Source organism: Bos mutus, chromosome 18 (genome assembly GCF_027580195.1).
Source record: "Bos mutus isolate GX-2022 chromosome 18, NWIPB_WYAK_1.1, whole genome shotgun sequence".
NCBI lineage: Eukaryota > Metazoa > Chordata > Mammalia > Artiodactyla > Bovidae > Bos > Bos mutus.
In genome coordinates this window covers 10,321,869-10,337,406 of record NC_091634.1, presented here as the reverse complement: position 1 = coordinate 10,337,406, position 15,538 = coordinate 10,321,869, and the positions used below count along the sequence as shown (strand labels likewise).

At 57.9% G+C, this 15,538-nt stretch overlaps 1 protein-coding gene across 1 annotated transcript; it reads left to right on the top strand.

Annotated features, from left to right (window-relative positions):
• Window positions 1-2,587: 2,587 nt before the first annotated feature.
• Window positions 2,588-14,102, top strand: BCAM (basal cell adhesion molecule (Lutheran blood group)). Its single transcript, XM_070387554.1, has 15 exons — window positions 2,588-2,751; window positions 4,976-5,097; window positions 5,650-5,878; window positions 5,997-6,067; window positions 6,346-6,442; window positions 6,539-6,721; window positions 7,185-7,321; window positions 7,550-7,706; window positions 11,267-11,382; window positions 11,489-11,630; window positions 11,796-11,932; window positions 12,091-12,235; window positions 12,325-12,469; window positions 13,456-13,573; window positions 13,666-14,102. The coding sequence occupies exons 1-15, from the start codon at window positions 2,670-2,672 to the stop codon at window positions 13,669-13,671; spliced, it is 1,887 nt and encodes a 628-aa protein (XP_070243655.1). The 5' UTR covers window positions 2,588-2,669; the 3' UTR covers window positions 13,672-14,102.
• Window positions 14,103-15,538: the final 1,436 nt, after the last annotated feature.

Genomic DNA, 15,538 nt, shown 5'->3' with positions numbered 1-15,538 from the left:
GCTGGGTTCAATCCCTGGGTCAGGAAGATCCCCTGGAGGAGGAAATGGCAACCCACTCCAGGATTCTTGCCTGGGAAATCCCATGGACAGAGGAGCCTGGCGAGCTACAGAGTCGGAAGTGACTGAGCACACACACACATCCCACACTGTATCCAAGATAATAGGATAAAGGTATAGAAATACAGGGCTTATTACTTAAAATGTCTAAGTAGGTACATATGAGACAGCAATGGAATTAGAAAATTCATTGATTTCAGGCATAGTCAGCTCCTTACACCAAGCACCGTTCTAGACACTGGGGATACAGTGGTGAACTAAAGTTCCCGTTCTCTGGGAGCTTCTGTTTTGTGTAAAACAATAAAAAATAAATATGTGGCAGCGACAAGTGCTGCGGAGGAAAAATGTAGCGAGATAAAGGGCTGGGTTAGTTGCTGTATCAGAAAGGATGGTTAAGGGAAGCTCTGTGATAAGATGATGTGGTAGAGATTTGAAGCCAAACAGGGAGAGAGAGATGGCAGGAAAGAATGTCCCACAAGAGGGAAGAGCAAGAGCAAAGGCCCTGAGGCTGGAACAAGCCTGGCGATGAAGAGCATGGAGTCAGAGATCAATGTGGCAGGAATAGAGCTAGCAAGGTGGGGCAGAGAAGACGAAGATGAGGCCGGGGAGGCAATGAGGACCAGATCCAGGACATTGTGCACCACGGAAAGGACTTCAACTTTTACTCAGAAGGAGAAGATCTCTGCGGAAGGGTGACAGGGGCTGACTCACATTTTAATGGGATCCTTCCGGCTGTTTTATGGAAGTAAATTGTAGGGGACAAAGACAGATATTTCAGTACTAGTTGGTGCAAGTCCTCAAGGAAACGGCCCTGGTATTTATGACTTTCCTCCTTCGTACATACTCCATACACCCCCATGTTTATGAACCAGAACCAGAACCCCGGCTGGTTGGATTCTTACGGAAGGTAGAAGGGGGCTGTTGAGGAAAGGGTATACCTAGCAGCCGGAGCAGAAGGTGTATGAGCCAGGGGCAGGGGAGCTGGGGAGTGGGTGCCTGGGGTCCCTGTGTGGAAGCTAGTGCCAGGGAGCTCTTTTGTCCACTCTCGAGTTTGCAGGTGTGTTGGGCGATGAGCCGGTCTGGGTGGGGTTTGCGTGTGAGCCTGTGTACTTCTGTGTTTGAGCCTTGCAAACCTTCCCTGAGTTCTTGCTCCATGTCTTGCCTGGGCTGGACCGTACTGGGGACGCAGTAGTGACCACAGCAGCCCTGGCCCTTCCCATACTGGCTCTCAGTCCAGTGGGGGAGACAAACTCATCCCCAGACAGAACTGACCCAGAATGGGCAGGGCTGGGTGGGGGAGCCCAGAGGTGGGCACTTGACTCAGCCAAGGAGAGCACGGAGGGCTTCCTGGAGAAGGGGAGCTAACACTACAAGGTCACTTCTCCCAACTATAACAATCGCTCTCCTGTGTGGACAAAGTAGCCTTGACCAGTCTAACCAATAACCCCCGTGCTGACCTACAATCTAAGATGTCCCTGGTGCCTGACCAGTTGTCCCCCTTCTGCCCGTCCACGCCCCACATCTGATCAGAGGCCTGGGGAAAGTCTCCCAGCATGACCAGCTGCCCCTTACTAGCCAGTGTTAAGGGCTAGCTTCTCCCGGGTAACCAGTGAAATCTCACCCCACCCCCATCCTCTGGCCAGCATCTAGGAATTTTGTCCCAGCCAGGCCTGCCTTGTAAGGAGCCCTGGACACTCTGATCTGTGATCCCAAGTCTGACCTGTGACCCTTCCTTGTGACCCATGGCGGGACTCCTCCTTTTTTTCCCTCAGGTGCCTGGGCCTCCTCCCCGCCCCCACTCACCTGTCAACCCCGATTCTTTTCCCCTCCCCCCAAAGTTGGAAGGGAGTAAAGGGAAGAGAAAGGGAGGAAGGGGGGTGGCATTCCTAGGATTCCCTGGAAGGGGGGAAGAGAGGGAGGGCCCTAGGGAGGAGAGCTAAGGGAAGAGCACCCCACAGCCCCCGCCCCCGCCAGCATCTCAGAGGCCTGGGCAGAGCTGGATGTTGAAGACCATCAGACATTAGAACCATCAGACTTCAGAACCATTAGACATTAGAACCAGGTGGGTTCCAGGCCACTGGTCAGGCAGGAAAGCAGCCCAGCACACTGGCCACTGGGGAGGCTGGGGATTGCTGGTTGGACTGGGAGAGGCTGGTGCAGGCCACTGGTTGGACCCGGGCCAGCAGGTCGAAAACGACGAGGGGAGCCCAGGTCACCGGCCGGGGTGGGAACGGGTCCCCGCCAGCGAGACTGAGGTGGAGAGGATCCGCGGGGGTCCAGGGAGAACCCCGCTCTGGACACCGGCCGAACTGGTTGGTCGAGTCACCCGCCAGGGGCGCTGGTCAGTTGGAGCCTGACACCCTGGGGCCTGGGGGCGGGGAGCCTGGCTCCCGGCTGAGTGCTGGGAGGTCGGCTCCGGGCAGTGGGAGGTCCTGGCCTGGCGCCCGGGTTTGGAGGGGGACGAGGGGGAGACCGGGAGGGCGGGGTGGGGCGGGGCTGCCTGGGGCGGGGCCTCCTCGCTCCAGTCCCGGCGGCCGAGGAGCCTCAGCCCGGGCTCAGTCTCTGCCCCTGCCGCCCGCCGCTCGCCGCCCGCTGCCGCCGCCGCCTTGAACATGGAGCCCCCGGACGCGCGGGCTGGGGCGCGTAGGGCCCCGCGGTTGCTGGTGCTCGCGCTCCTGCTGGCGGTCCCCCCAGGTATGGCTCGGGCTGAGAGCAGGGCGCGCCTGGGGGGCGCGGGGAGGGGAGGGGAGGGGAGGTGGGAAAGGGCTTTCACCGACCCCAGGGACCCCAGAAAAGGAGGGATATGGGGTACCACTCCCAGTGAGAGATCTAGCGACAGCCAGGCAGAGGGCTGGGGATCCTCAGCTGTGTATTAGAAGCGATCTGAGAAGCCGTTGGACCCAGGAGTGCGGCGGCTCCTCTCCCTGCCCCCTCAGACGCTGGGATCTGCCACCGCTCCCACCCCCGCCTGGCCCCTATTCCCCCGGACCCAGAGGTCCTGGCCTCCAGTGGCCGGAGTGCCTTTTCCCCGGGGACAGAAGAGACCAAAGCGGAACTCCCCGCTCAAAAGTTGTCAAGTTTTGAGAGGGTCAGGGACCCTCTGGCTAGAAACCAGCAAGTCACATGCGATTGCGGGTTCCCCCCATTCAGATTCAGAGCCCAGACTCTAAAGGACCCGCCCCTCTCGCCTCCCGCTCCATCAGAAAGGGCTGGAGCTCAGCCCCTGGGCAGTGACAGCGGAACTAAGTGTTTCCAAGTGACAGAGCCCCCCTTCCCGGGGGCCCAGATAAAGCCACGCACCTGCGTGGTGGTTGGAGGAGAGGTAGAGGCCCTCAGGGGCTGGGGGAAGAGAGAACTGGGGGAGAGAGAGATCCCTCCGACCATCCTTGCTGTCTCTACCGCTCGGACCCAGCCCTGGGCACCAGCCTGGCCCCACACTCCCTCCCATGGGGCAGGCCCAGGCCAGAGGTGGGTGCCTGGGAATCCAGGGCCCTGGCACAAGCATGGCGAACAGTGGGTCCCCAGGGGCAAAGCTGGGCCAGGCTGGGCAGGGAAGGGAAGGGAGATTCTAAGAACTGAGAGCCCAGGCCAGGATGCCAGCCCAGAGACTGAAAGAGCTCGCTTTCCTAATGCGAACGCCTCTACCTGCCCGGATCCTGGGACGGGAGTCCCGGCCCTCCGCTCCCTTCTCCCTCAGGACCCAGGATCCGGGGCCTCCACCCTGTCCTGCTCTGAGGCACGTGCTGCTGCTTCTCTCAAAGAGTTAGATGGGCCGAGGCGCGGGTAGGGGGCTCGGGCAGGTCTGAGCCAGCCTGTCCCTCCCACATTCCTGAAACCTGCCCAGCCCTGTCCCCCTCACTGCGCCCACACACCCATCCCGCCTCAGCTCTGGCCCAGCCCCAGTCTCCCGGCTCCTGATGGAGAGACCCGGGGGGCAGGGCCGGGCAACACGGAGACTGAGAGGAACGCAGAGAACCGTGAAACTAAGAGATGGAGACACGGGGTGAGGGGCATGCACGCACACACGCGCACACACACACACACACACACACACACACGCAGAGGCGGTGACTGAGATGGAGACGATTATCCATCTCATTGTGCCAGGCCCCGGGTGAAGTGTTGGAGGCTAAGGAATGAGCCTGCCAAGGCCCTGCCCTCAAGGGGCATTTGGTCTAGTGGGACAAGCAAGGACACACAGGATTTGAGCCCAAGTGGATTGTATGGAGGCCACGGGGCCCTGTGTGGCCCAGGGGAGGAGTCTTCAGTTCTGCAAGTGAACGGAGAGATGGGATCTGAAGCTTAGAGATGCAGAAATGAGAGATAAAGGGAGAGAGGAGCTGAATCTGAGGGAGCAGGGGCTGGGGGCCTGGACCCCTGGGTCTGAGGGAGGAGGGGCTGGGGGCCTGGACCCCTGGGTCTGAGGGAGGAGGGGCTGGGGGCCTGGACCCCTGGGTCTGGGGGAGGAGGGGCTGGGGAAAGAGGGGCTGGGGTCTGGATCCCCCGGTCTGAGGGAGCAGGGGCTGGGGGCCTGGTCCCCCGGGTCTGGGGGAGCAGGGGCTGGGGGCCTGGACCCCTGGGTCTGGGGGAGCAGGGGCTGGGGGCCTGGACCCCCGGGTCTGGGGGAGGAGGGGCTGGGGGCCTGGACTCCTGGGTCTGGGGGAGGAGGGGCTGGGGTCTGGATCCCCCGGTCTGAGGGAGCAGGGGCTGGGGGCCTGGTCCCCCGGGTCTGGGGGAGCAGGGGCTGGGGGCCTGGACCCCCGGGTCTGGGGGAGCAGGGGCTGGGGGCCTGGACCCCCGGGTCTGGGGGAGGAGGGGCTGGGGGCCTGGACCCCTGGGTCTAGGGGAGGAGGACTGGGGACCTAGAGAGCTCTGCCTCCTGGTGGCAGTGGGAAAAAGCTCAGTCACCCTCCTGCAGGTTCCAAGGCTGAGGTCCGCCTGTCTGTGCCCCCCCTGGTGGAGGTGATGAGGGGGGAGTCTGTCACTCTGGACTGCAGCCCCTTGGGGACCCATGACTATTTCATGCTGGAATGGTTTCTGGTGAGTGCTGTGAGCTGGAAACAAGGGCATGACAGAGAGGGTCTGAGAGTCAGGGCGCACTGGGGCTGCAAACGTTCATCCCCTCATCCGAGCCCGAAAGCCCCTAGGAGCCCCACAAGCTGCCTTTCCATTTTACAGGTGGGGAAATGGAGGCCCAGCAAGGGGAAGCCCCTCTCCAGGGTACCCTGGTGTCCAGGCACAGCTGAGGCTAGAATGAAAGAGGTCCCCTGGCTCTTGAAAGAGGACATTCAGAGGCAGACACCCAGAAGGCAGGAGCCCAGGGATGGGACTAAAGAGAAAGAGAAACAGGAGACCCAGGGCAGGAAAGAGAGACAGAGGTGGAAGCATGGTGAGATGGCGAAAGAGAGAACCAGAGAGGGGAAAGGTGACCACAGACAGGGGGCGGGGGTGGGAGAGCTGAGAGAGGACGGAGGGACCGAGAACGTGAGAGAAGGAGACCCGCGGAGCGGAGCGGCAGCGAGAAAGGGGACACGGAGGAGGGCCTCTGGCCAGGCAGCCTCTCGCTGAGATGCTCCCCGCCCGCCCCCGCAGGTCGACCGCTCAGGGGCCCGCCACCGCCTGGCCTCGGCCGAGCTGCGTGGCTCCGAGCTCCGGGACAAAGAGCTCAACTCCCGGGGCCGCAGCCCCCCATACCAGCTGGACTCCCAGGGGCGCCTGGTGCTGCCTGAGGCCCAGGTGGGCGACGAGCGCGACTATGTGTGCGTGGTGAAGGCGGGGGCAGCGGGCACCGCCGAGGCCACCGCCAGGCTCAAAGTGTTTGGTGAGTGTCTGTGCCTCCCCTCCGACCACCGCCCCCGGGCACAACACACACATCCTGGGAAGGGGCAGGGAGGTGAGAACCCCGGGAACCAGCTCCTGACTGTAAGTCCCTCCCGCAGCCAAACCAGAGGCCCCGGAGGTCTCCCCCAACAAAGGAATCCTGTCTGTGATGGATGACTTTGCCCAGGAGGTACCTTGGGCCACACCTTGCTTCCAGGATTCTGAGGGGAGGAGGGAGTCCTGGGCTCCTATAGCCCAAGGTCGGGAGAGGCTGGGGGCTTGGGCTTCCCAGTCTGAGGAGTAGGGGTCCGGGAGTTCTGACCTTGGGTCTCCCGGGAGGAGAGGGTTGGGAGCTGGACTCGTGTGTCTGGGTCTGGTCTGGTCCCCACCCCCCTCCAGGGAGGGGGACCCAGACTCCAGGGTCCTGGCTCCCAGCCCAGTGTGGGTGTGGGTCTGTGTCTGTCCCAGATAGCCACTTGCAGCAGCCGCAACGGGAACCCAGCCCCCCAGATCATGTGGTATCGGAACGGGCAGCCCCTGGCCGTGCCCCTGGAGGTGAACTCCGGTGAGTGGTGCCTGAGGGAGCTCGGCTAGACCTCAGGGGCTGGGGCTGGGCGGCGGCCGGGCTGGCTGACCTCCTCCCTGCCGCCCTCTCCCGCAGAGGGCTACATGACCACTCGCACCGTCCGGGAGGCCTCCGGCCTGCTCTCTCTCACCAGCACCCTTTACCTGCGGCTCCACAAGCCCGACCGGGAGGCCAGCTTCCACTGCTCCGTGCACTACTACCTGCCCGCCGGCCAGCACGGCCGCCTGGACGGCCCTTCCTTCTCCCTCACCCTGCACTGTGAGTCCGAGCTGGGCCCCCGGCCGCCCCCACCAGGAACTCTCGCTCCGAGGCCTGACCCTCCAAGGTGACCTCTTGACCTGCCCCACCCCTTCGAGGCCTTCTGCCCCCTTACCTCAGGCTGAAGTGGGTACTCACCTCTGACCTCTGACCTCAAGTGCCAGCGGGAGCCCCATCCTGACTTCTGACTCCCCCCATAACACCTGAACTCCGTGGAGTCTCAGGACTAACCGTGTGCCCCACGCTTCCACCCCAAAATGGGTCCCCGCAAATCTCATACTGACCTGTTACCCACACTGTAGCAAAGGAAAAGACTAAGGTTGGCCAAAAAAAGAAAAAAGATTTTACCTCTCACCTTTGGCCAACCATAGCCCTTTCCTTTGCTGCAGTGCTGGCCTCTCCCCCTTAACCTAGCCCTGCCTTTTACCCTTGACCCTGACCGTGAGTCTGCCCTTTCCCTTAGATCCCACAGAGCACGTGCTGTTCTGGTTGGGCAGCCAGTCCACTGCTGAAGGCTGGGTCCGTGAGGGTGACTCTGTCCAACTGTTGTGCCAGGGGGATGGCAGTCCCACCCCAGAGTACACGTTTTTCTGGCTTCAGGTAACCCACCCCCTCATTCCCCTGACCTCTGAGATCTACTCGTCTGCACCAAATTCTGACCCCTGGCTTAGCAAGGCGCGTGATCAATGACCCAGTAGCTATCTGTTCCCCGATTTGTGAGAGTCTTGACATACCTTGATGCCTGGCTTGGGTGACCCTGGACCTAACCTGACCCTGCCAGCCCAGAGCATTTCCTGAACAGGGTTCCTCATTCCTGATCTCCCCCAGGACAAGCAAGAAGATGTGCTAAAAACAAGTCTTGAGGGGAACTTGACGCTGGAGAGGGTACAGCGGAACCAGAGCGGGACCTATGGCTGCAGGGTGGAGGACTTCGACGTCCCTGAGGATGCGGAGCTCTCCAAAACCCTGGAGCTGCGTGTGGCCTGTGAGAGCCCCCAGAGCGGGAGGGGGCCCTGGCATCAGCGATCTCCTCACCCTCGCCGCCCCCCCGCAGCCCTGTCTCCAACCCTTTCTGTGGTGCCCAGCCTGGTCTCGATGCCCCTGGCCCCTCCAGTCTCCCATACAAGGCAGCCAGAGACCCCTTTCCAAGGCATACACCTGACCTTCCCCTACCTAGAACCTGCTGTGTCTCCCCAGTCCTCTGGGGACAAGACCCACATGCTTCACCCCAGCCTTCAAGACCCACCTGGCTGGCCTCACCTTAGGCGGACTCTTCTCCCCATCACACCCCAAGCTCTTCTCCTCTTTCCTACAGTAACTCCCCATCTTCTCTTCCATCCAATCCCAACCCATCTCTCGGATCCCAGTCTTCCAAGAAGCCTTCTTGGTCCGCCTGCACACAAGCCCTGAGCAAAGGCTCTGTCCCTCCTGGGAACTCCTGTCACCTCCCTTCCTGGGGCTAGACCCTGTGCCACATGTCAACAAGAGAGTGCAGCCCCAGCCTCCACCCAGCTCCAGGGTCCAGTAGGGAGACAGATGTTAAACGCTGAACACACACTTTTTTTTTTTTTTTGAACACACACTTTGAGTCACAGTCCTGCCTCTATAGAGACTAACGCAGAGGAGGGGGATAAGGAACTGGTGTGGCGAACAGAGATTATTTTCCATGGAGGCTGTTAGGGGCTGCAGATTCTGACTGCAGGAAGGAAATTTATGGGGAGTGCCCCAGGATCCACACCTCTTGGTGGGTGATGAGGGAAGGAAGCAGGATGCAGCAGAGGCGGAAGTTGGGCTTCAGCCTAAGGAAGACCTCTACATGCTCACAGGGCATTTAGAAGCTGAGAGATCCCCAGTTGGGGTACAGGGGCTGGGTATTTTGTACATCCACGTCAACCCGTCATTGGATGTGGGCTGCCTAGGGAAGGAGGGGACATGACCTTGCGCCAGGGGCTCTCTCTGTGACTCAGGCAGTTTCCAGAGAGGGCTGACAGCTGAGGGCTGACAGCTGACACCCTTCTCAACAGCTGGGGAGAAAATCCTTTGGTGCCAAAGGGGAAATCTGAGTGTCCACGACAGAGGGTCACAGAGACCTCTCTGAGAAAGGGATCATGTGTAGGAAACCAAAGAATGGAACCAGAGATACGATGAGTCAGAAGAAAAGCATTCCAGGCTGCGGAAACAGCATGTGCAAGGGCCCTGAGGCCCACACTGGCATATCGGAGAACAACAGGGAAAGAACAGGGTAGCCGGAGCTCAGGAAGCAAGAGGGGAAGGTGGGAGATGAGCTTGAAGCAGTGGGCAGGGTCAACCAGGCAGGACTTATTGGCTTCATCAAGGAAAGAGGCCTGTATGCCCACCATACTGGGGAACCACTGCAGAGTTTTGTTTTGTTTTGTTTTTTTCCTCACTGCAAGATTTTAAGCAGAGGCAAGGGCTGACCAGTGTGTGTTTTGAAAAGATCCCTTGAGAGGCCTTCCCTGGTGGTCCGGTGGATAACACTCCCCACTCCCAATGCAGGGGACCTGGGTTCAGTCACTGGTTGGGGAACTAAGATTCCCACAAAGCATCACTAAGCCCCGTGATGCAACTAGAGAAGTCTGGGCACTACCAAAAAAAAAAAAAAAAAGAGGAGTGGGCTGTTTCTTTGTTTGTTTTTTAAAAAACGAACCCAGCACAGCCAAAATTAAATAAATAAATTTTAAAACCAATTTTTTTTTAAGTCAAACTTGGACATGACTGAGCAACTACACTTTCACTGTTTAAAAAAGAAAAGATCCCTCTGGCTGCTCAGCAAAGAATGGGCCAGAGAGGACAAGAGACCAGTGAGGACGTGACTGCAGTGGTCAAGGCAGTTGGACCCCAGGATCAGAGATGGAAAGAAGTGAGAAGATTCATTTGGGGGACACAGCAGAGAAAGACTTGATGGGTGGAGAAGGAAATGGCAACCCACTCCAGTGTTCTTGCCTGGAGAATCCCAGGGATGGCAGAGCCTGGTGGGCTGCCATCTACGGGGTTGCACAGAGTCGGACACAACTGAAGTGACTTAGCAGCAGCAGCAGCAGGGAGTTTCTTTACTACACGGTCAGTTTTTAAAACTTCTCTGCAGACTTTGGGAAAGGATGATCGCTCTTTATCGGCATTGACTTTAAGAGTCAGCTGTTGAGCTGAACCTGTGGTGGCATCTGGTTTCCCGTTTGGTATTTCCCCTACTAGCCATGCTGTCGAATTTGAGAGACTTGTGTTAAAAATCCTACATCATTGTGGTTATGTTAAAATCTTACATCAAGTGCGGAAATCTCTGTTTCTAGCAGTTTTTGCTTTATTTAGTACTTTCTGAGTCCGTGTGTGTTACAGGTGTGTGACTGTCCTGTGTCCTTTAAGATGTTGGGTCCTTTCCATCATAACACGCTCGCCCTGGCCCCCGAACCTCCCTTGCCTTGGGTCCTGTGTTGCTGTGCCCTTCACAGCTGCCCTTCTCCTCCTGGTGACCTGCTTCAGGGGCCCAGAATGGCCTTTTGATCTTGACCTTTTGCATTACTTGTAACTGCCTCTTATGAACACTGCATCCTGGATTTAGCGTTTTTGTCCAAGCCCACTAGGGAATTTCTGGAGTAGGAAATGGCAACCCACTCCAGTATTATTGCTTGGAAAATCCCATGGACAGAGGAGCCTGGTGGACTACAGTCCATTGGGCCACAGAAAGCCGGACACGACCGAGTGTCTGAGCACTAGGGAATTTAGCTTCTGTCATGTGATCTATATTTGAGGCTTCTCATTTTCTCCCAGCTTTTCTTTTCCCTACATTAAATGCCTCAGCCACTTCACACCTACCCCAGGCTGCTGGCATATTTGTCTTGAATTTTCCCAGTACTTTTAGGCTTACGGTTTTCTATTTTAGGAATAATCAGTGTCAAAGTTGTACTCAAATCAAGATAAGATCTTCTAATATGCATGTAATTTAATCCTCAGTTCTGATATGTTTTGTTTTATTAAAAAATATTTACAAATGTTAAAAAAAAAAAAAAAAGACTTGATGGGAAAAAAATGGGTCATGTGGAGGAGAGAAGGCCAAGGTTGGAGGGGTAGTCAGAGAAGGAGCGCCCAATACCTCCCAGGTTATCCATTAACCCTGGGCTCAGACGTCAGCTCTGGAGGCAGGTGGTCGAAGTGGGCCTGTATTTTGGTTTTTTGTTGTTGTTATTGTTGTTTTAAGTGTTTGTTTTATTTATTTAATTTGGCCGCACCAGGTCTTCACTGTGGCATGTGGGGTCTAGATCCCCGACCGGCCCCCCTGCATTGGGAGCACAAAGTCTTAGCCACTGGACCACCAGGGGAGCCCCGTGGGCATGTACTTTGGAGTCAGACTCCTAGATCTGGGCTCAAGGGCCCAGATGAGAGAGTGGAGAGCTCGTGGAGCTGGGGAGAAGTTGGCATTCTCTGCTGACAATTGTCCATTCACGTCTGCCCTCCTCAAAAGCCCTGGGGATCCCCTAACTGATCGAGTGAGGGTCCGGGGAAGGTGACATTCTGCTCCCCCCACTCCAGACTTGGACTCCCTGGAGCTCAGTGCAGGGGAGGAGCTTTCCTTACCTCTGCACAACAGCACAACCGTGACCTGCTCTGCGCGAGGCCTGCCCACCCCGACCCTATACTGGACCAAGGTGAGAGGGAAAGGTGTCCCTCCCCAGCACGGGACCCTCCCCTTTCCATCAGCCCCTCCCTGCCTCTCACAGCCAGCTGGTGCCTGCTCTTTCTCTCCGCACCCAGGACTCAGCACCCATGGGGGAGGACCCCACACTCTCCCTCCACTCCGTCACCTTCGATTCAGCCGGCACCTACACATGTGAGGCCTACATGCCCAGGATCCCCCTCCTGAGTCGCACCCGGAGCTTCAGGCTGCTGGTTCAAGGTTTGGGGTGTGGGCAGGCTGGGATGGGGATAGCATGGGGAGATGTGGGGCGCCAGGACAAATGAGACGGGTCCACGGCTGGTCCTTCTCTCCTCTTTTTCTCTCCCTCCTCTCCTTTTCCCAGGTGCCTACATCTCACCCCCTTTCCTGCCCCACCACCCACAGGGACACCAGAGTTAAAGGCAAAGGAGACTCAGCCCAAGGCCGAAGGCAGCTGGACCGAAGGAGATGAAGTCACCCTGATCTGCTACGCCCGCGGCTACCCGAAGCCCAAACTCACCTGGAGCCAGTTGGGCGGCAGCGTAAGCGACCCCCGACCCTCCCCAAATCCCAGCCGGCTCAGTGGTCCACAGATCATGTCCTCCCCACCCTCCACCTCCACTGACCGCTTCCTTTTCAACTCTGCCCACACCCCGAGCCCTTGATCTCAAAAGCCTGGGCCTGACCTGAGCCTCCACAGCCCACAGAACCAGCCCCTGGGGGCCAGGGCTGGGTGAGCAGCTCCCTGACCCTGAAGGTGACCAGTGCCTTGAGCCAAGACGGCGTCTCCTGTGAGGCCTCCAACCCTCTCGGGAACACCCACCACGTCTTCCACTTTGGAACCGGTGAGTAACCACCGTGGTGGGACCAACACCGGGTGCGGGGCAGACAGTGGGCTGCTGGCTGACCCCTCCCCCTCTGCCCTGCCCCGCAGTGGCCCCCCAGACCTCCCAGGCCGGCGTGGCGGTCATGGCCGTGGCCATCAGCGTGGCCCTCCTGCTCCTCGTCGTTGCCGTCTTCTACTGCATGAGACGCAAGGGGCGGCCCGGCTGCTGCCAGCGGGGCGAGAAGGGGTCTCCGTGAGTGGCCTGCAACCTTGAAACTGAGCTCTCTACCCAAACCCTGACCTCACCCTGACCTCAGCCCCAAACCAACCACAGCCCCAACCCCAGCTCCATCGGCAAATAAGATGCCATCCCATCTCCAACCTCCGACCTGGACCATGACCGTCCCCTCCCCTCTCCTCAACCCCACCCAACCCATAACCAACTCCCAGCCCACCCCAAGCTCACCTTAACCTCATCCCCAATCTCACCTTAACCTCATCCCCAATCTCATCCCCACCTGTGATCCACACCCACCCCAATCCCAAAGTAACCTCATCTATACTTCCAGCTTCCTCTCCAACCCCAACCTCTCCCCCAGCTGCACCCTCAGCTCCAGCGCATACCCAGTAACCAAACACAGCTTCAGCCACCTCCCCATCCCAAGTCCCCCTGCACATCCCCCTATCCCATTCCTAACTCCAAACCCATCCCCATCCAACCTTATCTCCAACCGCGACCACACAGCCACCCTCAACTCCAGTCCACAGCCATCCCCACGTGCGTGCGTTCTAAGTCGCCTCAGTCATGTCCAACTCTTTGCGACCCCATAGACCATATAGCCCATCAGGCTCCTCTCCCCATGGGGTTCTCCAGCCAAGAATACTGGAGTGGGTTGCCATGCCTTCTTCCAGAGCATCTTCCTGACCCAGGGATTGAACCTGCCTCTCCTGAGACTCCTGCATGGCAGGCAGATTCTTTACCACTGAGCCACCAGGGAAGCCCAGCTATCCCCACAGCCCTCCCTAAAACCCATCCCAGTGACATCACCAGCTCCAATTCCAAGAGCAGTGTCAAGCATGTCCTCACCCCATCCCTGACCCCAGGGCCACTTCCACCTCCTACCTCACCCCCAGCTCATTCCCACCCACCCATCGCCAAGTCTGTCCCCATTTGACACACCCATGGCCAGTTCCTTCCTTGGCCATGACCACCTCTAACACAATGTCTCCTCCCACTAGGCCACCTGGGGAACCCAAGTTGAGCCACTCAGGATCACAGCGGCCAGAGCAGACGGGCCTTCTCATGGGGAGTGCCTCTGGAGGAGCCAAGCATGGGAGCGGGGGCTTTGGAGATGAGGTGAGTGAGGGCCTGGGCCCCTGGGGAGAGGGAACCACTGCGGGTGGAAGAGCTGCTGTGGGCCCAGGCTGATCTCCCCATCTTTTCCCCAGTGTTGAGGCTGAGGACCTTCCCAGAGGCAGTCATTGAACCCAACCTGGAGTGGCGAGCATCAGAAAACCAGCCCCGCTCACACCTCTGCCTGCCCCCACTTTCCCGGCCTTTCCTCTTCCCTCTCTGGGCCCTCCCTTCCTTCCTCTGTGGGCTGGGCAGGGACCACAGCGGCCTGGGAGGGAGGGGACCTTCCTCCAAGGATTGTGACTCTCCCAGGCCCCAGAATAGCTCCTGGACCCGAGCCCAAGTCCTGGCCTGGGACGAGGCTCGAGGGTCGGCTGGCTGGGGCTATTTTTACCTCCTGCCTCCATTGCTGGTCCCCCACCCTCCCACCTGACGTCCTGCTGCAGAGTCTGACACTGGATCCCCGCCCTCTGCCCTGACCCCATCATCTGTGGACACTGGAGTCTGGAATAAATGCTGTCTGTCACCTGGACACCATCCTGTGGCCAGAGCTGCATCCTCTAGGGGATGAGAGGGGAAGGGGGGCGCAGGTGGTGCTCTGGCCCTGCTGGCTCTCCCACCCCCTTGCTGGACCTCAGGAGAAATCTGATGTCATGGAGAAAGAAATGAGAGAGAAAGGATGGAGGGTGACTCAGCTGGAAAAAGGTGGAGAAGAGAGGTGCTGGGGGTCCAGAGGGAGCTGAACCTGGCCCCTGAAGACCAGTGCCTTTAGGGGGAGGTAGGGTGCTATCCCCTTAAGTAAAAAATGCCCAGTCTCTCTTGCCAGAGGCCCAGAGGGAATTGAAACATCCAGAGGAAAAGCTCTCTCTGAGCTGTAGAGTGGATGGAATTAGGGATTTAGGCATCTCCTCTGAGGACAGCCTGGGGCCTGCAGTGGAGGGCTGGGGGAGGAGCGACAACTTGGAGGAGCCCCCATGAAGGGATCTAGGCAGAGACAAGAGACGGCAGAAACAGCAAAACAGAGACTTGCCGAAGGGGAGGGAGAGGCATTTGAAAGAAGAACGGAGAGGCTAAGGGGGAGAATTGAGGGATGGGCTGGGGCAGCTCAGAATTGAGAGAGAGCCACTGAGTCAGACAGAGATGTGGGGAGAGAGAGGCAAAGACAGACAAATAGAGACATGTCCTGGACTATTTACTGTGCAATTCCAGACCACAGCAATAAAGCGAAGATCACAATAAAGCAAGTCACACAAATTTTTCAGTTTCGCAGTGCATATATTACGTTTACACTGTACTGTAGCAAGTATGCAATAGCGTTCTGCCTGAAAAAAAAAAAAAAGTACGTAGCTTAACTTAAGAAACACTTTCAAAAACAAAACACTTTCTTGTTAAAAATGGTAACCATCGTCTGAGCCTTCAGTGAGTCATAGTGGTCACATCAAAGGTCACTCATCAGTGACCATAACAAATAGAAGAACAATGAAAAACCTTGAAATACTGCAAGAATTACCAAATGTGACACAAACATACAAAGCGAGCAAAGGCTGTCGGGAAAATGGCACCAATAGACACAGCGTTGCCACAAACCTGTAATTTATTAAAAAAAAAAAAAATGCGGTATCTGCGGAGCACAATAAAATAATGTGCCATACAGAGAGGTAGGGCTGCAGAGACAGAAACACAGAAAGAACTGGGATTCAGAGAGATCATTCCAGTTAGAAAGGGAGGAGAAAAAAAAGTTTCGAAAGAGCAGCTCAGAAGCAGTGCGGGGAAGACAAGTGTGACCTTGGGCAAGTGACCTCACCTCCCTGAGTCCATCAGATAAAGATAAATCACACTTGAGCGGTGGACGGCCACTGTGAGGAGAGGGAGCAAGTATACCTGTGCAGTGCATGCTGGGCGGTCTCTGCCGGTGACCCCGCCCCTCTGTCCTCAGTTTACTGAGCCACCAGATGGACCAAGTGGGAT

Bases quoted from the DNA above. Each gene is read 5' to 3' on its own strand.
- BCAM (XM_070387554.1), top strand. From the start codon at position 2,670: ATGGAGCCCCCGGACGCGCGGGCTGGGGCGCGTAGGGCCCCGCGGTTG. The intron at 5,098-5,649 runs GTGAGTGCTGTG...CCGCCCCCGCAG, and splicing joins TCATGCTGGAATGGTTTCTG to GTCGACCGCTCAGGGGCCCG. The intron at 12,236-12,324 runs GTGAGTAACCAC...CCTGCCCCGCAG, and splicing joins CGTCTTCCACTTTGGAACCG to TGGCCCCCCAGACCTCCCAG.